General features: G+C 41.6%; 1 protein-coding gene across 3 annotated transcripts in view; it reads left to right on the top strand.

Annotated features, from left to right (window-relative positions):
- The window catches only part of LOC138977074 (multiple C2 and transmembrane domain-containing protein 1-like), a 99,938-nt gene that overhangs the window by 46,063 nt on the left and 30,030 nt on the right, over positions 1 to 23,845 (top strand). For all 3 annotated transcript variants that reach the window (XM_070349991.1, XM_070349989.1, XM_070349997.1), the window contains 9 exons: positions 2,673 to 2,781; positions 12,415 to 12,597; positions 13,943 to 14,073; positions 15,353 to 15,539; positions 16,128 to 16,179; positions 16,799 to 16,940; positions 17,602 to 17,704; positions 20,492 to 20,593; positions 20,998 to 21,192. In XM_070349991.1, the coding sequence (XP_070206092.1) occupies positions 2,673 to 2,781; positions 12,415 to 12,597; positions 13,943 to 14,073; positions 15,353 to 15,539; positions 16,128 to 16,179; positions 16,799 to 16,940; positions 17,602 to 17,704; positions 20,492 to 20,593; positions 20,998 to 21,192 (1,204 nt within the window). The remainder of the gene's footprint in view (positions 1 to 2,672; positions 2,782 to 12,414; positions 12,598 to 13,942; positions 14,074 to 15,352; positions 15,540 to 16,127; positions 16,180 to 16,798; positions 16,941 to 17,601; positions 17,705 to 20,491; positions 20,594 to 20,997; positions 21,193 to 23,845) is intronic.

The following is a 23,845-nucleotide window of genomic DNA, read 5'->3' as shown; positions in this document are numbered from 1 at the left end:
TGTGTTTGTGCGTGTGTGTGTCTGTGTGTTAAGTCAACCCCCCCCCACCCCCCCTCTGTGTTGAGATTCAAGTCGTGACTCGTTGCTGCAATTTAGCCTCAGAATCACAACAACAACAAAAATAACAGATCAATGTAGTAAGTCTGTCGCATAGTTACAGCTCTTGTATTTCACTGGCCCTTCCCCTTGCTTAATCGAACGCGGTTTCCATGCCAACAGAAGACGTCCTTTATTCGAGCTGATATATAATCACTGAGCAGTTTGTATGCTGCGTGATCTTGAATCACGGTTGACAATCATTTTGCGAAGGAGTGTCTTCTTGGTGCTGCCGCTTTGCTAGTCTTCATGACAGGTTTTCATTACTTTTCTCCCTGTATGTGTGTACTTAATGTCCATTGTTATATGAATTTAAGAGTTTACGTGGTTTGGAAAAATGCAGACGAATTTCTAATGTTGCAGGTGTGTTTTTTAAGGAGAATTTGATATTTGTACCTTCGATCGAAGGCAGATGCTGGATTGATCGTGACATGTTACCTCGCACGCATTCCTTGTTCTCTGATGTGCATGTTCGTCTTCAGGGTGACAAACGTTTTGCTTTCGATGTAGGCCCAACAGTAGACGGAAGATGATACAATGTCGATAATTACTGTATATTAATCATTATTGTCTGTGAACAGTCCTCCATTTTCGCCTTGACTTGGTTTTCGTACTTGTTGCATCTGTTAGCTGAAGGAAGGGAGATAGTACGTCAACATAGTGTGAATCCTCATGTTCACTTACACATGGATTTGACGTCCTCGGTCCTGAATGTTCGCAGTGTCAAGTCTCCTGTGTCGAATATCAAGAACTCTGTAACAGCTGAGATGTGTTTGTGTCTGTGTCCTGTAGCTCCAGATTTGTTTAGCAAATTAATCTTTTACTTTTTAAACACCCGTTACGTGTGTGCCTACGAACGCAGCTACATTGTTGTATCGTGATGTCCTAGCTTTCTGTGCGCAGTCGTGGAATTTGCATGGTTCCTTAGTCATGTTCGTTATTTGTCATTCTGACCGTATTTTATAACGTGACTTTCAGTGATAATTTGGATGTGTTTCGACGGAAAAGTCTCCCTATGAGTTCACCGCTTTTGTGGTTGTTTGATGATAAGTGCATGGAAGTTTTGTCATTTTGAGCTTTGACATTTTGACATGCACATGTAGGGTCGAACACAAGATGTCCCGTCCTTGTCCTTATTTATATGGGAGATTTATATAGCGCTTGACGTTCTCTAAGCGCTTTACATATTAATTTCTGTCGTGTGAGATGGAATTTTTTACACAATATATCACGCATTCACGTCGGCCAGTAAATCTCAAGCCATTACGGCGAATATTTACTTTTCACGGCCTATTATTCCAAGTCACACGGGTATTTGGTGGACATTTTTGACTCACATGCGAAGCAAAAGTGAGTCTATGTACTCACCCGAGTCGTCCGTCCGTCCGTCCGTCCGGACGTCCGTCCATCCGGACGTCCGTCCGGAAAACTTTAACGTTGGATATTTCTTGGACACTATTCAGTCTATCAGTACCACATTTGGCAAGATGGTGTATGATGACAAGGCCCCAAAAAACATACATAGCATCTTGACCTTGCTTCAAGGTCAAGGTCGCAGGGGCCATAAATGTTGCCTAAAAAACAGCTATTTTTCACATTTTTCCCATTTTCTCTGAAGTTTTTGAGATTCAATACCTCACCTATATGTGATATATAGGGCAAAGTAAGCCCCATCTTTTGATACCAGTTTGATTTACCTTGCTTCAAGGTCAAGGTCACAGGAGCTCTTCAAAGTTGGATTGTATACATATTTTGAAGTGACCTTGACCCTGAACTATGGAAGATAATTGTTTCAAACTTAAAAATTATGTGGGGCACATGTTATGCTTTCATCATGAGACACATTTGGTCACATATGATCAAGGTCAAGGTCACTTTGACCCTTATGAAATGTGACCAAAATAAGGTAGTGAACCACTAAAAGTGACCATATCTCATGGTAGAAAGAGCCAATAAGCACCATTGTACTTCCTATGTCTTGAATTAACAGCTTTGTGTTGCATGAACTTGGATGACCTTGACCTTGGGTCAAGGTCACATGTATTTTGGTAGGAAAAATGTGTAAAGCAGTTCTTAGTGTATGATGTCATTGCTAGGTTTAGTTATTTGACCATGTCAAGGTCAAGCATGTGAGTCGTATGGGCTTTGCCCTTCTTGTTTTTATCTATGCCTATACATTTTTGCCAGGAAAGACCCTTTTGTTAATCGTGGGATCTTTAACGTGCACACCCCAATGTAGTGTCCTTTCTTTGCTCGGTGGTTATTCTTGCGTCCTTGATAATAGTGTCTCTTGTGACTTTCGCGGTTGGTCAAAAAATGACACACACGGTTCCAGAATTGGCTAGTAAGCGTTCGTCGTTGGACAGTGATTATCACATACAGTCCTGAAATTGGTCAGCAACCGTTTGCCATTCGGCAGTGAATGTTGTGTGTAGTTCTGCGATTGGTCAGTAACTGTCGCATTTGATTCTGCGATTGGTCGGTGACTTTTGCATTTTATGATCTGATTCGTCAGTGACTGTTGCATTTCTATCTGTGATTGGTTGGTAAACCTATTGTGTTTTGTGTGTGAGCAGGAGCACGGAGCTGAAGCTGCTCCTTTCTGACCGAGGAAAGCCGGATTACATGGGCTACCTGTTGCTCACCTGTACACTCCAGCCAAAGACACAGGAAGACAAAGACCAGGTTGGTAACTGTATTTATATGCATATGTTTTTCTTTCCATTTTTGTGTGTGTGTCCTTGTGTCTGCTGTTGTTTAGATATAAAGAACTGTTGTCGACTGGATGCGAAAGTTTTCTTTTTATAACTGTACTTGCGTTTGTGTCTGTCTGTCTGTGTATTGGTCAATCGGCCTGTCTGCCTTTTTGAGTGTGGCTCACTCACTCGTACCCACACACAAGCACAAGCACAAGCACAAGCACACACACACACATACATACACACACATATACACACACACACACACACACACACAGACACACACACACACACACACACATACACACATACACACACACACACACTGACGACATGCACGCGCGTGCGTTAACACACACACACACACACACGCACGCACGCACGCACGCACGCGCGCGTAGCAGAAGAAGGGTGCTGGAGGGTAGCAGCACACACATAAACAATCTTAATGCATCAAACAAATCAACCTCACAAAGCGAAATCCCTAGTTGCTGCAACGGTCGAATACACACGGTTTTTTTAAATTTACTCTCTCTCTCTCTCTCTCTCTCTCTCTCTCTCTCTCTCTCTCTCTCTCTCTGTCTCTCTGTCTCTCTGTCTCTGTCTCTGTCTCTCTCTCTCTCTCTCTCTCCAGCAGGGAATACACACCATCGTAAAACTAAAGCAACACTGTTTAATCTGGCCCACCACTTGTCATGCCTGATTGAGCACACAGCGATCAGACAGTGTTTGTGTCTGAAACTGGCCCAGGGGGAAGTGATTGGGGGAAACGAGCACTTGTGCCAAATTCTGGTGCTCCCCCTCAGCTTCATTTTGTTGTTTAGAGCTAGGGCCTGGGGACAGGGAGGATGTGTTATATGTGTGATTTGTTTTGTTTTGTTTTGTTGTGTTTTGTTTAGGGGTGAGATGGGTGGATGAGAGAGAGATTTGTGCGGTTGCATTTCCTTTCTGCGCATTAACTGATTAAGCCTGTTCTCAGCAACAGCTAAAGTTGTTAGTTTTGAATGTTGAAGGAAAACTGCAAGAGGGAGTGAAGGGGTGTTGATTTTCTGCACAATAGTACCCTATTACCCTAGGGCTAGATACTTATTTTGTGGCTTATTTTGTGTAAGTAACATGTAATAACATTGAAAACCCCTTGAATGGCTTTGATATATTATGCAACTCTATGATAGAAGCATCGGTGAGTCTGGGTTCTGTTGACTTGCATGAACAATCAGCAGAGGAGGGGGTAATATTAGAACCCTCCGCACTAAGGGCCGTTCTTCCTTGAACAAAAAAAGAAGTCTCTCCAGCTGATCGTGACTGTTCTTGTCTGACAGATGCAGCTACGCGAAAATCAGTCAAATGTAAAGATTGGTGTTGTGAACTTTTGCAGAGCTGCCCACTACTACGCTTTCAGCGTAGCACGCTACGTTTTAAGACAAATTGCTACGCTGTTACGCTAAGTTTAAAATTGCTACGCTTAAACAAATAATGACGAGCATGCAACAGTTTGCTCTTTCTTTTGAGTCCTCGTGTCTGATTCTCACTCCGTATAGCGGTCAGAATTTGTGTCATGAAACATTGTCCACACTGGAAGCTGGCACTGCAGACACTCTCTATTAGCCATTATGTTTCTTTTTTTCTAAATTAACTTTTTTTTAAATGTTTGTATTCTTGAGCGAAATAGCCTAAATGTGGATGTGCGAATACAGTTGAGACTTTGCAACACCAAAACACCATTTGCTACGATGAGAAGGAAAAAAAAAGTAAATTGCTACACTTGAGGTTTTACAAGAGTTGGCAGGTTAGCTTTTCAAGTGCAAGGCCCAGACGAAGGAGACGAATGGTTATTATTACGTTTCATGATTATTGGGGGGAAAACCATCACGTAAACTCTTCATGGGTCTGATAGAAGTTATTGTTTCGTTTGAAATTAGGTCCAATGAAGGAAAAAAATGGGGAGATGATAATATCTCGGAGAGTGGAAGGAGGGCGGGGTGTAAAATGTGATCATCTGCATTGCAAACAATTCTGGGCCTGGGGGAGAGGATCTGCATTACGATCATTGATTATTTCGGTCAGAGCTTATACCCTGGTGATCCATTTTTTTACAGTTTTATTTTCCTCCATCAAGCTAGGAGGCAGAACTAATTTACCGAGTTATATCTCAATGTCAGAACTTCTATATCCCTCCCCCCCTCTCCCCCCTCTCTCTCTCTCTTTCTCTCACTCATTAACTCTCTCTCTCTCTTTTTACATTTAGTCAAGTTTTGACTAAATGTTTTAACATAGAGGGGGAATCGAGACGAGGGTCGTGGTGTTTGTGTGTGTCTGTGCGTGTGTGTGTGTAGAGCGATTCAGACTAAACTACTGGACCGATCTTTATGAACTTTGACATGAGAGTTCCTGGGAATGATATCCCCGGACGTGTTTTTTTTTCTCATTTTTTCGATCAATACCTTTGATGACGTCATATCCGGCTTTTTGTAAAAGTTGAGGCGGCACTGTCACACCCTCATTTTTCAATCAAATTGATTGAAATTTTGGCCAAGCAATCTTCGACGAAGGCCGGACTTTGGTATTGCATTTCAGCTTGGTGGCTTAAAAACTAATGAATGAGTTTGGTCATTAAAAATCGGAAACTTGTAATTAAAATTATTTTTTTTATTAAACGATCCAAAAACAATTTCATCTTATTCTTCGTCATTTTCTGATTCCAAACACATATACATATGTTATATTTGGATTACAAACAAGCTCTGAAAATTATGAATATTAAAATTATGATTAAAATTAATTTTCCGAAATCGATTTAAAAAAACTTTCATCTTATTCCTTGTCGGTTCCTGATTCCAAAACCATATAGATATGATATGTTTGGATTAAAAACAAACTCAGTAAGCTAAAAAGAATAGACATACAGAACAGCGTGTTGTCCTGCTCAGCGCGACCACTACCGCACTATTCTGCATGGCTTGTCGATTTCACTGCCTTTGCCACGAGCGGTGGACTAACGAAACTACGAGTATGTGGTCTTGGTGAAAAAAACAGTGCGTTCAGTTTCATTCTGTGAGTTCGACAGCTTGACTAAATGTTGTTATTTCGCCTTACGCGACTTGTTTTTTCCTCAGCAAGCAAGATTGCTTTGGTCTGCTGTTTATCTACCACACTCAGTAGAATCAAAGATTTACAGAGCTGTACAATCTTTATTACTGTGGAACCTGAACTCAGAGCCTAAAAGGAGCGCGTGAGCTATATATATAGCGGAGGAAGCAGCAACAAGTGTAGCCAAGACTGTTCTGCGTATACCCACCGTTATCTTAGCTGTAGCTCCGTATAACTACCTCGAGGCAGTGGAAGTGGATCACGGAGCTGTGTGTAAAAGTCTTTAGCCGGGGATGAGCATGTCAGGGAATCGGTTAGGGTTCATTTTGGAGGTAGAGCTGGCTTTGGGAATGATCTAGTGAAAACAGGACAGTATTGACCTAGCCTTGGCTGCTGATGCTGTTTCGATCCTGGCTATAGGTTTTCTGCTCAATTGGCTTGGGAAGAGCACGCGCGTGTGAAGGTTGGCAGAATGCTCTCAGTGTGGTCTTCATTGCTGCAATATTAGAGAGAGAGAGACAGACAGACAGATAGACAGACAGACAGAAACAGAGAGGCCGAGATGAATCTTGCATGTATGCGCGCTTACCATAAAATAAAAGCTCGTTTGTTTTGTGCAACAATTCATCGCATTACACCAAAAACAATAAAAGGACAGCTTTTTCGCGAACATTCGTCATTCACAGGAAACAAACGTGTGTTTGGTTGAGATTTGAAAGATCACACGTATGCTTCTTGGCAAGATCGAGAATATTTTATATATGATCCGTCAGATCCCAGTATTGATTATGAAAAAAACAAGTCATCTATATCCAGCAAACAAATGGAGGGATCATCTATTGATCGTGCTGCACGAGATGTTCGGCTCCCATGTCACATATAAATGGGCAGGGGGAGATTGGGAGGAGAGAGAAAAGAACGTCTGGGAGCTTTTTTCGGACAGTTATTTCCTGACAGGGATGTTTATGCTGTCTGGTGGCGTACACGGTCACTGGGGATGGTTCCCAAAATTTGATTGGGGGGGGGGGGGGGGGGGAGGGGGGGGTTGGAGGGAGTCGTTGTGGGGGTATGGATGTATCAGTGTTTACATGACAGCTTTGTTTCTATTGGAACGTGAAAGCTTTCATGCCCACGTGTCCCCTTCGGAACCGCTGTGTGCCGCCAAGAAGGCATGCATCCATTATACACTTCACTTCCAATCTCAGACACAAATGCCATGGTTCACTCCAATATGCTCCGTAAGTATAATCAATGAAAATAATGGCAGCAGTGTGTCCCAACACAACTGTGTAGTCTCTTGAGTTTTGGTATGATTTAGTAACAGGAAACAGAATTCAATACTTATGTGTACCGCACATTTTGTTTCAAGCTTTCCCTCCTCCTGGGCCCTTGACCGGTTGAACCACTGTCAAAGTGATGGTCTTTGGGTAAAAGACTGTAGTGTGTGGTAGGGGCTGACCCGAGTATTTCTTCTCTGCGCTTAGAGAGACACTTTTTGAAAATTGTAGCATCATTTGATACAAGGCGATAGGCATCTGATCTTTTGGGGTTATCAGGTACAGTTTCAGAGGCCCGAAGTTTTCCCTTCAGGTCTGTCACCATCGCTTTTTTCCAAGAACCAAGAATTTCTGTCATGTTCATGTTACAGTCAATGAATAAGACAAAAGAGCATCGAAGACAGGGCTGGTAAACATCCTCACGACCTCCTGTATAACTGTAAATGAAGAAAACAACGTTATAGTTTGCAAAGGCACACTTTAGGCAATAGCCCACGGCTCACGAAAAATGTCTTAATTCGGACATGAATCTTTTTGAATTCGTTTAGATTGTTGCTTTTAAATAAAATAAAAAAATCGGCAGTGTATTGCATTAGCTGTATACACCGGCCTACGGAGCATGACATTGCGGCATGCATGTTCACAAAGTACTTACCCTTCCGCGAGGAGAAACGTAACTAAGTCACAGTCCCCTCAGTCTTTGGGGATGAAAGTACCTTCCCTGATGGAAAGAGATTGATTCTGTTACTTTTGTTACTCAAGTTTGTACTCAGTGCCTTCGACGAGGGAAAGCTGAAGTAAGTAAATGGCTACGAAAGTGGGATCGAACACTTCATACTCAAGAGACCACTGTGCACGTTAGATCCATACAGTCAAGTTTCGACCTTTGGTCAGGACTGGTGGACACCCTGACAGCATGACAGTACCGGCGAATGCTGGCTCATGTGCAGCCGGCTCGCTGCAGGCTGACTGACCCGTGTGTAAGGCTGACTGACCCGTGACCTGACTCTCACGCCAGCGAGACGAGTTGATAGTCAAGAGAGTGGGGTGGTCATCAGCGGCCGGACTGGGCGAGAAAGGTCTTTGACCGTTCGGACCAGAGTCTTTTTTATCGGAATATTCTAGACATCTGAATATGCTGGGTACACAAGCCACACTGAAAAAAAATTCTGAAAAGCGAACCACACGCAGCACTGGCGATGGCACACAGTAGGATATGTGTGGGTATCCGTGTTCATGCACTAGGCCTCCAAAATGAACAGTTTATAGAAGCACAGTCCACAGAAGCGTCGTAAAGATATTAAACTTGAACACTGCGCACATAAAACATATTTTTAACATTATGAACAGGACTAAAAGTACTCACGAACAGGGCCGGACCCGGCAAATGAGTTGTAAGGGGGGGGTTCCTCCTTTTTTGGGGGGGCAAATCAGCGAAGTGGCGAAGCCACAAGCGCGCGCCTGCAAACTAGGGGGTCTAGGGGGGTCCGGGGGCATGCTCCCCCGGAAAATTTTTGAAAAACGGTTAAAATCTGTGCAATCTGGTGCATTCTGGGCCTTGTTTTGAGGGTTAAGACGGAGCAGCATTGTTTTGGTGCTAAAACTAGTAAAAAAAAAAAAAAACCCACTCAAAGCAAGGTACATGCTTTTTCCAGGGGTGGGGTTCCGGAACCCCTGGAACCCCCCCTGGGTCCGGCCCTGCACGAAGATTGCTGATTGAGGTTCGTCAAACGCGCCTTTTTCACCACGCAGATCCCGGTCTTCGGCAAGCAGTGGTGGGCGCGAAAAACTTAGCGCATGCGCATTGAGGCACAAAGTTAAAAATAGAGAGGAAATCCCCACCACCGACGAATGTTCGTCTGACCGTAGGTTGAATCTGGATGTCCCTAATAACCACTTAGTTGCCACAATCTTGCTCTACACGCAGTACTCGTCTCTTTCAGGAAATTACTTAGAAGCCCCACTATAATTGTCTCGCTGATTCCGTGCAAGAAGTAGCCTACATTGCGACTATAGAGAGACGAAGTGACTTCCTTTATGTAGCCAGTAAATACCGGTTTCACTTTCTCACACTTTAACCCCGTTCTTAACGGGAGAATCGTAAATATTCTGTCTTGTCTCTCTGGGTGTTTCAGTGTCTGTCTCCCTCTGTATCTGTCTGTCTGTCTGTCTGTCTGTCTGTCTGTGTGTGTGTGTCTCTCTCTCTCTCTCTCTCTCTCTCTCTCTCTCTCTCTCTCTCTCTCTCTCTCTCTCTTTCACAGTGTAGCACTGATGCGCCACCATCGATCATCAGCTCACAGAACGCGCTACCCTGGCTGTCTTTTTTTTTCAATGGCCCGGAAGTCAAAACAATTTGTCACAATCACGCAGAATTGATGCCACCGGTTCACAAATTCAAACGCAGTAAACACTTACGTCATCATACAACTTCTGTCAAAACTGATACGAACTTCTCAGTATGATTACACGTAGGATGGTCAGAAATCAATCATCTTATTATCAAGTGACAATACAGGGCAAATTTCGACTGAATGCACCTTTATTTGTGACCACGTCTGCCAAAGCGTCCAAAGCAAATAGTCATGGTGTCCCCGGCGAGAGCTGTGTGCTAAAACAATGTCCCACGAGACATAAATATGGATCAGACGGTGTTGGACATGGGCCAAACTATCGCGGTTGTCTATGGATACGGGAGTCAGAATAGTATGTCGTACTGTTCAGACGAAGGAGAAACCAGCAAAATAATGTGATGATTGATGTAAGTTATTGAAAAAGTTACTCATAATCACGCAGTAATTTCTGTACTTTGCCGCCAGCAGACATTTTATTTGAGTTTTGTTTTTGTTCGTACTGTTTTCTCGTAAACTGGGGGGGGGGGGGGGGGGTTGTGTGTGTTTTTTTAATGAACTTTTGGCGTGTTAATCCACAGATAACAACACACACCGTGGTAATGGCCCGGCTCAAGTTATCCCAAAACCTCAGCACGTGCACTTCGCAAAAAGAAAATTACGTTTCGGCGAAAATAAAAAATTGTCCGCGGCAAAAAAGGGAAAATTAAATCATATGTATACTATTGTCTCTCTATCCTATTTTCAGAGTTTTTTCTATTTTGGAATTACCATGCCTGTTCATATACACATGCAGTGGCCACCGTCTCTCAATACAAGGCGACTTGAATGTGTGTCAGACTCCAGCGTGTAACAGCTTTTGTTTATGTCTTTTCCGTCTCAGTTTTCCTTTTTTGAGTGGGGGGGGGGGGGGGGGGGGGTAAAGAGGATAGAAACTTTGGCTGGGGTGTTGGGGTAAGCAAACTTGCCGCAGCCTTCACATTTTGTGCCTGCGGGTTACAGTGACAGCTTACGGAATCAATCTTGACAAATGTAATTGCCTCCTATAGCTACTGCTGAGCGTGGCACTGAATCGCTCGAACTGCGAGACAACGCCTACTTGGGCTTTGACTGGGCGCACGAGCCAAGCGGGAACTATGATGACAGACTCAAGTCCTCCAAAGCCGAGGGCTCAGCCGGTTGCCATTCAAGAAATTTGTGTTGGAAAAAGGTCGAAGAAGAATTGCAGAATATTTAATTGTCAGTTTTAACCAAGCCATTGCATTTTCTTTTCTTTTCTCTTCTTTATTTTTTTATTTTTTTGCCGTATGAAATTTAGTAGTTTTTGTGACAACCTTATTAATATGCTTTCACACACATCACACCATCATTATTTGAAAAATGATACTGCTTTACTTGCTAGATCAGTAGAGATTTACCAAGAAATACAAGTCCCCAAACGACAATGTAAGAAAACGGATTACTAAAAAACAAGTACGAAGATAAATCAAATGAGCTATAAACATAGGGACGGGGGGGGGGGGGGGGGGGGTAGCGTTACCGTGTGGCGGGGAAGTAGGTCACGAGCTGAGACATAGACCTCGTAGGTGAATTAAATACGCGATCAAGTGCACGTGCGGGCGGGGACCCAGAATATTTATAACGGTGTTCGTCGGACAAAAAAATTGAGGGACTCGTGTGTCACAGTTTCAGTAACAAATCAGATCGAACCTGGGGTAGGTAGTTTCACTGTGTATGTAGATTAGGGACAGTGTAAATCGTCACTAAGTAAAGGGTACTTAAAATGCCGCTTTGCAAGCAAAGAACGCCGTATAGTTACTGTTCATGCCACTACAAAACACAATGCAGTCAGCTGACTGGCTAAATGTCTTGAAGGTTCAAGGCTTACACCGAGTTGTTCCTCACTTACCGTCATTGGGTGTAGGTCACGATTGTGATTGCGTTGCGGTTCTCTCTTTTGCGGTGTACCTAAAACTCTCACGGCACCCAAACCTGAATCACTCTGCATACTGAGAAAGAAAATGCGTGTTGCTATTTAGGGAATGCGCCGAAGATTGTTTGGGTCTGGGGAGTGTAAGATTGTCAGATCGTGCAGGAAATATAGAAATATATATATAGAAATTCCAAATTAACAGGAAAGATACCAGGCCAAGAATGTCGGTTACTCTTTCCTGATTGTCTTGGAGAGACCTGCTACAACTTCAGCTTGTGGAGTTTTATTCAGAGTCTGTGAATCAGAGCGACTTATCATGTCTTCAGAAAAGATTCACTCAAAGGACAGAAAAGATATACAGCAATCTAGTGATTTTTTTGTTTTGTTTTTTGTACTGCATAAAGATTATGTTCAGTGGAGTGTGCCATGTAGATTTGCTGAACTAGATGGAAAATTGATGGAGTATTTCACGGCCTTTGAGCGACGGTTATGGTGGTGATGATTACTGCCGCCAGAATACGTAGGCCCTACAGTACACTGTGAAAAGTGAAGTGACTGGAACTGCTACACTGACATGATTGATAATGAGTTTGTTCTGTGTAAGGCTAATTGTGTGTGTATGTGCGCGCATGTGTGTGTGTGTCAAGCGGCAGTATTACCGTGTTATAAATGTTATACTGTACCATAGACATATATCTAATATAGGTCCCTGACTATACTGACCTATAAATGGTGACTTCTGTGTTAAGTTATTGCATGAGATTAGTGTGGGCTTAACTTGTGACCAAGCTTATTAATTTGAACACATTTATAGAACCATTTTCGATATTGATTTAGGGTCCAGAGGAGTTGCATATCTTCCCATAACAGTACATGCTTATTTTCTGTGCAAACATGATTTCACGTTGACTCAACACTGTCAACCGTACACATCAACATCAGAGTCATGACCATATATCTTGTGTGTGCAGTTTTTAAGACGCACTACAGTGCGGCCAACGGACGCGGTCAGCAAGAAGATGAAGATGCAGCCGTGGTCAGGCGTAGTGACCATCGTGCTTGTGGAGGGTCAGGACCTGGTTCCAATGGACGATAACGGACTCAGTGACCCCTATGTCAAGTTTCGACTGGGCAATGAAAAGTGCAGAAGCAAGGTTGGTTAGGCTTGCAAAGTTTTGCATGTGTGTTGCTTGTGTTTTTAAAAGTGAATACCATATTTATTATATGTACAAATATTAATTTATAATGTGTTATGAACTCCTTGGTCTCTTGACCTAAATGACTTTATAAAGAGACTATCCTCATAAATTACAAATATGTTTGTCTCTTTTGTAAACTGTTAAAATAATAGTCTCTTATCATAATTATTTGAATTTAAAAACAAAGATTAGTGAGCAGTGATGCTTTTCTGTCAATACGTCATGTCATTCATGAATGCAGGGAGAGAATCTCATCACAAAGTCAACTTCAATCTGTCAATCTTTCTTTTTACATTTAGTCAAGTTTTGACTAAATGTTTTAACATAGAGGGGAATCGAGACGAGGGTCGTGGTGTATGTGTGTGTGTGTGTGTGTGTGTGTGTCTGTGCGTGTGTGTGTGTGTCTGTGTCTGTGCGTGTGTGTGTGTAGAGCGATTCAGACCAAACTACTGGACCGATCTTTATGAAATTTTAGATGAGAGTTCCTGGGAATGATATCCCCGGACGTTTTTTTCTTTTTTTCGATAAATACCTTTGATGACGTCATATCTGGCTTTTTGTAAAAGTTGAGGCGGCTCTGTCACACCCTCATTTTTCAATCAAATTGATTGAAATTTTGGCCAAGCAATCTTTGACAAAGGCCGGACTTCGGTGTTGCATTTCAGCTTGGTGGCTTAAAAATTAATTAATGACTTTGGTCATTACAAATCTGAAAATTGTAAAAAAAAAAAAAAATTATAAAACGATCCAAATTTACGTTCATCTTATTCTTCATCATTTTCTGATTCCAAAAACATATAAATATGTTATATTTGGATTAAAAACAAGCTCTGAAAATTAAAAATATAAAAATTATGATCAAAATTAAATTTTCGAAATCAATTTAAAAACCCTTTCATCTTATTCCTTGTCGGTTCCTGATTCCAAAAACATATAGATATGATATGTTTGGATTAAAAACACGCTCAGAAAGTTAAAACGAAGAGAGGTACAGAAAAGCGTGCTATCCTTCTCAGCGCAACTACTACCCCGCTCATCTTGTCAATTTCACTGCCTTTGCCACGAGCGGTGGACTGACGATGCTACGAGTATACGGTCTTGCTGAAAAATTGCATTGCGTTCCGTTTCATTCTGTGAGTTCGACAGCTTGACTAAATGTTGTATTTTCGCCTTACGCGACTTGTTCTAGTCTAGGATACTATTCATTCTTAATGTGAATTGCATTTAGCTGTTTGGGGACCGGGTGTTTCTTTTGTTTTTTAATTCCATGGTTAGTCTTTTCTCACTGCTTTCACTTCAGCATAAAAGCAAGACGCTAAGTCCGAAATGGCTGGAGCAGTTTGACTTGCGGCAGTTCCAAGACCTTGCTTCTCAGCTGGAGATCACTGTCTTTGACTATGATGTCACCGGCAAGGATGACTTCATGGGCAGGTAAGATATATGGTCTTAAATAAGGGAGGGCTTAAATCAGGGTCTTACAAGAGTGGTTCCTCTGTACTTTATCTGCAGTGACCTAGCTTTTGCTGTGCTAGTGACAGTTCCCACATTATAGCTGTTGACATGTTTCTCGTTCGGCGAGAGATTTATTTCTCGGAGTCTACTTTGTGCAGACTCTCTTCGGTGTCCGAACACCCCCGTGTGCACACATGCGCACGAAAAAGATCCCACGTTCACAGCGAAAGTCTCAGTGCTTGAAAAACACGAAGACACGCATGCATCATCTCTCGTCTCCGATTATCATGATCGTATTTTGATACTTTGACGAGACAAACCCAATGCTGGTGAGTCGAAGAAGACAGCCACAGCGGGCTTGTTCGAATCAAAGTATCACACCATAACTTCAACGTATTACCAATACCTGTCCCAATATAGACCATTTGGTCTAAGAGGACGTTAAACCCTAATAGTCAGTCAGTCAACATATTCTAAAATCTGAGGTCTTCCCTTTGGCTTTTAGTTTCTAGTACAGACAAAGCAAAGGTTGTTTTTGTTTTTCTGTCATGAACCACCAAAACAAAAAAGTGTTGTCCATTACCTGAGTCTCATTCCACTCTCTCAGACCAGTTGGTGAAAATAGCAGTTGTAGGTGCATGTATAATCTCACAGTTGTTCTCCTGATAAAACTGACATTCAACAACCATGATTAGTTAAGCTCAGCATTGTATAACATAGCTGTCGCGAGGTATAAAACAATGAGGACTGACTTTTGATCATAATTTTTGTGTAATCTGTTAATACAACAAATGCAATTTGAAGCACTGACTCTCTTGTGGATGAGTACCATCATTGCAGATCTTCGTCTATGTTCATTCAGGCTGCAACTCCCCCGTACAATCATTAGCACATTTTGCCAGTATGGCCGCACTCCACCTCCCGCCATTACGGCAGCAATTCTCCGGTTTTAGAAGATGCATGCTGGTTATTTTCGTTTTACAGTTTATAACCCACCAAACTCTGACATGGATTACAGGATCTTTTCCATGCGTACCAGGGTCGTGATCTTGTGTGAACACATGAAGGTGGATAAGGCAGTGGCAGGTCTGCACACAAGCTGACCTGGGAGATAGGACAGATCTCCGTTGCAGATCTGATTTTGAATATTGACTTAGGGAGATTGAAAAAAATCTTGATTGCAGATCTGAATATTGACTCTGGGAGATAGAAAAACTCTCGATTGCAGATCTGAGTTTGAATATGGACTGTGTGACAGGGCGGTGATTGACCTGTCCACCCTGGAGTTGGAGATCACGCACCACCTGGACGTAGAGCTGGAGGATGGGGCGGGAATGCTCAAGTTACTGCTGACCATCAGCGGTCAGAACAGCAGCGATGCCCAGTCCGACCTCTGCAACTACACGCCCGACTCCAGGACACAGGAACAGCTCATGAAAAAATATGTAAGCATAAAGATGTTACTGCCCAAAAAGAAATGTGGATATAATTTAACTTCTTAACTGGAGACAGTATTGGTGTTAACCGGCAATTACCTGTATTTTACCGGTTGAAATGAGAAAATACCGAAAGAAAATTGGCTGCCGGTGTGACCTACCGGTTGATTTTTACAACTACCGGGTTTTTTCGCTGGTAAAACAACACCAGTACTCTTGAGTTGGACTCTTACTGGTTCCAATGACCAGCCTACCTATTTTTCTGGACTGTTTGCATCATAAAAGTTTGCGTACCGATTTGAACAGATACTAGCGCCATCACTGTGGAGAGTTACCAAGGGAAGACAACCCATTGTTATACGAAAGAAATTGCATTTCTCTGTTAAGGGCTGGAAGGGTGCTCAGTTGTTATATCCTGTTGTATTGTTTGTGTGACAGGGTGTGCATGCGTGTGTGTGTGTGTGTGTGTGTGTGTGTGTGTGTGCCACCTGTTCAGCTTCTGATTTGATTTATATGGTGTAAGAAAACTGGCATGTTTTTTGTCGATGTTGTTGTAAAAGTTGAATTTAATTTCAGTAATATCTCTTTATGTTTCAGAGTGCCCTGAAGCTGTCTGATATAACTGATGTAGGGACGCTTCAAGTCAAGGGTAAAATTTGTTCTCCACTTACACTGTCTTTTCCACTTTAAAATGTGTTTTTTCTATCACGCACTTGGCTGACATAGTTCTATTTAATTAGTTTAATTACTTCCAGGGCTTTTCCCATCGTTGCGGGGATGTATAAATTAAGCTTCCTGCAAAGTTTTAGGTTTGAAGTCCTTACCAATTACGAGAAATAATTAATTCTTTATTGCATTGTTTAGCAACAGTTCTCCAGGACTTGGGCTACTTTTAGACCGTTGACGTCACTTTGTGACGTTTCGTAAACCAAAGATGGCGTTTGAGACTGTTCTGTTTACATTCGACACTATCAACACCACTTTGCAATACTGAAATAATTTTTTCTGTGTTCGAAAGCTACAGCCAATCGTTATTATATCCCCTTAGGAACAGTTTTATAACATTATTGGCACATGTATGTAAACAATATGAATTAATTAATGAACGCTACGAGTATGGCAGCCTTTAAAAATCTTTGTGTCCAAAAGCGTTTCTATATTGTGTGAAATTTGGAGTGTTTACAAGCCATAACCTTTCGTTTCTCGTAAGCTTTCTGCTGCAATTGTTTTCAAGCATAAAGATCAACAGCGTTTTGTGTTTTGTGCAGTGTTCAAGGCGACTGGTCTGAAGTCAGCTGACATTGGGGGTCAGAGTGACCCCTTCTGTGTGCTAGAGTTGGTCAATGCACGGGTACAGACACACACAGAGTACAAGACTCTCAACCCTGAGTGGAACAAAGTCTTCACCTTGTGAGTGCTCACACAGTGTGTGTGTGTGTGTGTGTGTGTGTGTGTGTGTGTGTGTGTGTGTGTGTGTGTGTGTGTGTGTGTGTGTGTGTGTGTGTGTGTGGATCTGTTCGGCTGTCAGGTGAAACATTAGATGAAGAAGAGACTAAAAAGTACAAAGTTCTAAGCCGTTCTGTGTTCATTTTGAGAGCATACCACAAAGTGAATGAAAACAATTGATTTCACAAATGTCATGGAGGGAGTATTTCGTAAATTACAATTGACAGCATGAGTACCGCATGATCTCAGAGCGTTCATACTTAAGACTGCATTATGACAAACGTGTGTTTTTTTTGGTCAAAACAAAAAGAAAGCAACCGAATTTAACCACTTAGAGTATTTTCTCCATCATTATTTTGTCAGCTTTACTGTCACTGACTTCTTCAGGATTGCATGGACAACAAAGGTTTTTGGTCTAAAGATGGTTTGTTATGTTAGACTATCGGCACTAACCTCCAGTTCTCACAGAATTCTATCACGTTTTAGGTATGGTTTTGTCTGCAATGTTTTGGCCAACTTTTTTGCATTTATATTATAATCATGATAGTAATGTTGCAATTTTGTTTAGCCATTAGCCATACTAGTTACACTAAATAATTTGGTGGTATTATAATATTGTTTTCAGCAAAGTGCGAGACATCCATTCTGTGTTAGAAGTGACCATTTTCGACGAGGACAGAGACAAGAAGGTGGAGTTTCTGGGCAAGGTGGCCATCCCTCTACTCAGGGTGAGTGCATCTTACACTTACACTTACTGTATGTTGAAGCCAATGGTTTTGATAATAATAATGAACACTAGTAATTAGTATAGCCCGAACCACCGAATATTTATGTGCTCTCCGGGCTTCACAATATCAAACTACGAGTAACAATACACAAAATAAACACATAATAACATATTTTATGTAAATACATGTACATGTAGCTGGGAATCAGTAAAATAAAATAACAACAACACAACATCTAATTTAAGGCATACAATACAGATACTAATAATGATAATGATTTGCGTAAATTGCATGTAAACACGACTTCTATGGAAAAAAAGAAGCATTTTAGCCTCACAGGTAACACTTAGAGGCAATGTAAGGCATCAGGTGTGATAGTATACTTGTACAGTGGTACAGTAGAACGTACCCCCCTTTTATGACCTCAACAAATCTGGAGAAAAAAGTCAGGTCTTGAATAGGAAGGAGTCTTAAAATAATGGTAAATTTACAGAGGTATTGAAGAGGAAATATGAGGAAAGGGGATGCTAAAAAAGGGGGGAGTCTTAGATTGGGGGAGGGGGGTGTCGCTATATCTTCGATAAAAGAACAGACTTGGAACGAGCCAAAAGTGTGCCTTTATTGCAGATCGCCTGTCATAAAAAAAAGGGACAAGAGAAGGGGTACTTTATTGGCAGGTGGCCAGTGATAGGAGGGGCCTCACATCACGGTTGCCACTGTATTTTGAAGCCATGAAGTGTAGTTTTACAGTTTAGCAGAGTTACACTTTGGTCTAGCCTCTCATGTGAAATTCAAGCAGTACCTGTAATGTATGGGCCCTGTGACAAGAGAACACCTTACAGTCAAGGACACCTCTCAATAAAAGACATCGCTTGTAGTATACACATCTGTTAAGCTGGTCTAAGTATCCCTCTCATGAAAAACGCATGCCCCAAAGAGACACTTTCAGTGGGTCCTTATAGCTTTAATTGTCAGTAAGTACTGGTGTCACGTGACTGATGTGAACCAGTTGATTGGCTAATGGCGATGTGCTAAAACTGTTAGCGCACTCCAAGAGTGCGCTAACTTTTCCACAGAGTGTATTCTTCCGCCGTTTGCCTAAGCAAGACTGTACTCTCATCCTCAGAATTAATAAATGACATGTAGCTTATATTCTCCACAATACCAAATGACAGATTGCATGTGCCTGTGCCACAGTTGCCACTGATCTAAAAATAGAACCCGCTGTGTCTAATTTTTCAGTTTCGACTTGCGAAGATTCTTCTCATAATTATGCCGTGCTAGTGGCATGTAGCTTATTATCCACATTACGAAATGATGAGTTAGTATACAATTCCCAGTAGCTAACAGAAAACACAAGTGTTATTCCGATAACGTACCAGCTAGATCAGCATTTGGAATATACGTAGCAGACTACACTGAAATACGACTGCATCAGTTCAGTAAATGAATGGTTTCCGAATTATTATTTCAAGGCAAGAACAATCGGAATCGAAAACGTGTAGGGTTTAGAACGTTCTTACCATATATAAGACTTATTACCAGCCTGCCTCATGCGTGCAGACTCAGTGCAACGTGACGAGCAATTTTTGTTTTTGAAATGAGACTGCAGACGCAGTGGTTCGATTGCCATAGCCTAGCAGACGACATAAACCCCGCTCAGCAAATTAACATGTTGGGCAAATGTGAACGATAAAACGATGGGGATATAATACGTGTAGGGTTCAGAGCATTCTTACCGTTCATATTTAGTACCAGACTCCCCGATGAGTGAAGATACCACACGAGAAACATGCCACATTTATTTTGAAAATGTGCTAACCGTCGACCTTGGGGTTAGCCAATTCAAGGGGAGTCACTCTGCACAGTCAATCCGTCGAAGCTTGACTGGAGGTTTCGAATCGCAAATAACTAAGAACACAGTCCTTTCTCCGAGTTCAAATGAGGTCTCTCTGTAAGATCATCACTGTTTAGCTTAACGCTACACTGGAATTTACCAACAGAAATTAAAACATTTAAGAGTTTGCGCGTGACGAAAGCACGACACACTTGAGACAGCCCACACAAAAGTAGATCTTCCACGACCTGACCACACAGTTATGCCTATTCAAATGCGCGTAGCAAAATGTGCGTGTTGTATACCTTCTTTTTTTCTCTGGCGGTACCGACAATATCGTTATTGAAACAATCCCAGTGCACTAAGGGATTTATAGAGCAAATCTCGAAAATAATTATTGAACTCAGCGCTATGCGCTTTGTTCAATAATGAATTTTCTCGATTTGCTCTATAAATCCCTTAGTGCACTGGGATGTCTCAATAACTTAAATTATTCTCTCATCTAAGGCACTAATTTCTGTGGTATTATAATGTAGTACTGTATGTGTTTGATAAGGGTTGTTTTGTGTTGAGTGTTTTTTTTTAGTGACTCAAGGGAGGTAAACAGAGTAAACATTGGATGTTAGAAATAACATATTTTCACATTTGATAGGAAACTTGAGGAACTATCAGCGTTTGGACTTGGTTAGCATCTGTTCAGCAATAGCTTATGTAGCCAAGTACGTACAGTTGAACCTGTCTATGATGACCACCTGAGGGACCGACCACAAGTAGAAGAAAAAACTGGGATCCCTCCGATTGGTCGCTGTGGGCAGATGGTCGCTTTTGAAAGGTGGTCGCAAAGGTAGGTTTTACTGCACTAGGAAACAAAAAAAATAGACAAAATTAAAAGAGTATAATATCTTCTTCTTGGAACTGAATATTGTTCAAGTCATACAAAACTTTTTCAGATAAAGAATGGAGAGCGGAGATGGTACGCTTTGAAGGAAAGGAAGCTGGTGCGACGAGAAAAGGGAGCCATTCTCCTGGAAATGGACCTCGTCTTTAACAATGTATGTGTAGGGTGGTGGCTGATGTATACAGTCACTTAAAACCTGAATGAGTGGAGTGATTGGAGCTGATGATACATGTATTCTTACCAATTAAAAATGTTATTGTGTAACACAGGGAAAATAGAATTAATCGTGGCAGAAGCAGGAGATAGTCTTGCACAGGGTCTGACTGATTAAGAGCCTGAAATGTGTGTGTGTGTGTGTGTGTGTGTGTGTGTGTGTGTGTGTGTGTGTGTGTGTGTGTGTGTGTGCACAGTGCTCGTGCATGAATGGGTGTGTGCATACAACTCTTGTGTGTGTAGCGTGTGCATAAGTGTGTTGATTTCAGAGGGAAATAAAGAGCTTCATGTAAAGTTTGTAATGAAACTGCCTGTTTGTTAACGCTACGCCTTGTTTGACTGCAGGTGAAGGCAGCGATCAGAACAGTCAAGCCAGCAGAAGAGAAGTTCATGCAGGTGGAGCCCAAGTTCAAGATTCACCTGATGAAGCGTAACATTGATCGCGTCGGTCATCTCATCAGCACTTTCGTGGAGGGCGGCAAGTTTGTACAGAGCTGCTTCAACTGGGAATCGACCCCTCGAAGTGCCACTGCCTTTATTGTGAGTACCGATAGTGTTCACTTTCAGGCATGCTACTTTTCCGGGAATTGCCTGAAATCCGGGAAAGCCGTTTTCAAAATCCGAGAAAGTCAAATTTATTCCGGGGAAGTTGAAAAATTTCCGCAAAAACGATCCGTGTGAATATCGCACAACGCGACCGAGCGCCGGTCTCAATGGAGCCAGAACGTTCCCAATCTAGTTCTGCGGATGTAGGCCGTCGTTTTGGGCAAAATGTTTCGCCCAGATATTGTAGAGAGAAATTCGCCGGGACCATTTGATTCCGGCGTGAAGAACAAATGGAGTTGGGCTTGGCTTGAAAACACCTTCCCGCCGGAAAAAAAGAAGGCTGACACGAAGAAGAACGAATCCGGCAAAAGCGGCATTCCTTGCATATTTTTTTTTTTTGCAGTAACCTTTTTCAATGCTTTTGTGACTTGTAAACCCTTTTCATGTGTCCCTCCAAACTGGTGAAAACACCACTACTTTAGTACAGTGCACTGGTGAATACATACTAGTCTACAGTAGTGTTGTTTTCACCAGTTTGGAGGTGTGTTGAATGGTGGTGGGGGGAGGCTAAAATGAGATTTTTAACAAGATCACAACATTATTACATTTACAGCCCTGAAAATGATGCCCAGATTGCACAGATTTTAACCGTTTTTTGAAACATTTTCCGGGGGGGCATGCCCCTGAACCCCCCTAGTTCGCCACTGCGCGCTTCTTTCAGGTAAAACCATTTTTGGCCTGTAGCATGCCTGACTTTGGTTCTGGTGTTTTTTTACAACAAATCTACCAAGGTGCTGTTTCTGTTTTTCTGTCAAGTTGGATGCTTCAGTGGTCCTGCTTTAGGTTACATGATAACAGTGTTTTTAGCTTGATTGAGTTTTAAAAGACAAAAAAAACCAAAAAACAAGTCGCGTAAGGCGAAAATACAACATTTAGTCAAGTAGCTGTCGAACTCACAGAATGAAACTGAACGCAATGCACCGCAGCAAGACCGTATACTCGTAGCATCGTCAGTCCACCGCTCACGGCAAAGGCAGTGAAATTGACAAGAAGAGTGGGGTAGTAGTTGCGCTGAGGAGGATAGCACGCTTTTCTGTACCTCTCTTCGTTTTAACTTTCTGAGCGTGTTTTTAATCCAAACATATCATATCTATATGTTTTTGGAATCAGGAACCGACAAGGAATAAGATGAAAGTGTTTTTAAATTGATTTCGAAAATTTAATTTTGATAATAATTTTTATATATTTAATTTTCAGAGCTTGTTTTTAATCCAAATATAACATATTTATATGTTTTGGGAATCAGCAAATGATGGGGAATAAGAGAATAAGATGAATGTAAATTTGGATCGTTTTATAAAAAAAAATTATTTTTTACAATTTTCAGATTTTTAATGACCAAAGTCATTAATTAATTTTTAAGCCACCAAGCTGAAATGCAATACCCAAGTCCGGGCTTCGTCGAACATTACGTGACCAAAATTTCAACCAATTTGGTTGAAAAATGAGGGCGTGACAGTGCCGCCTCAACTTTCACGAAAAGCCGGATATGACGTCATCAAAGACATTTATCAAAAAAAAGAAAAAAACGTTCAGGGATATCATACCCAGGAACTCTCATGTCAAATTTCATAAAGATCGGTCCAGTAGTTTGGTCTGAATCGCTCTACACGCACTCACGCACACACACACACACACACACACACATACACACACACACACACATACACACACACACATACACCACGACCCTAAATGTAAACAAATCGCGTAAGGCGAAAATACAACATTTAGTCAAGTAGCTGTCAAACTCACAGAATGAAACTGAACGCAATGTCATTTTTCAGCAAGACCGTATACTCGTAGCATCGTCAGTCCACCGCTCATGGCAAAGGCAGTGAAATTGACAAGATTAAGAGCGGGGTAGTAGTTGCGCTAAGAAGGATAGCACGCTTTTCTGTACCTCTCTTTGTTTTAACTTTCTGAGCGTGTTTTTAATCCAAACATATCATATCTATATGTTTTTGGAATCAGGAACCGACAAGGAATAAGATGAAAGTGTTTTTAAATTGATTTCGACAATTTAATTTTGATAATAATTTTTATATATTTAATTTTCAGAGCTTGTTTTTAATCCAAATATAACATATTTATATGTTTTTGGAATCAGAAAATGATGGAGAATAAGATGAACGTAAATTTGGATCGTTTTATAAATTTTTATTTTTTTTCACAATTTTCAGATTTTTAATGACCAAAGTCATCAATTAATTTTTAAGCCACCAAGCTGAAATGCAATACCGAAGTCCGGGCTTCGTCGAAGATTACTTGACCAAAATTTCAACCAATTTGGTTGAAAAATGAGGGCGTGACAGTGCCGCCTCAACTTTCACGAAAAGCCGGATATGACGTCATCAAAGACATTTATCAAAACAATGAAAAAAACGTTCGGGGATTTCATACCCAGGAACTCTCATGTCAAATTTCATAAAGATCGGTCCAGTAGTTTAGTCTGAATCGCTCTACACACACACACAGACACACACACACACACGCACATACACCACGACCCTCGTCTCGATTCCCCCCTCTACGTTAAAACATTTAGTCAAAACTTGACTAAATGTAAAAAAAAAAAGTAGAAATA

The sequence above is a fragment of the Littorina saxatilis genome, linkage group LG1 (genome assembly GCF_037325665.1).
Source record: "Littorina saxatilis isolate snail1 linkage group LG1, US_GU_Lsax_2.0, whole genome shotgun sequence".
Lineage (NCBI taxonomy): Eukaryota > Metazoa > Mollusca > Gastropoda > Littorinimorpha > Littorinidae > Littorina > Littorina saxatilis.
Note: the sequence above shows the minus strand (reverse complement) of the source record. Positions and strands in the feature narration are given on the sequence as shown.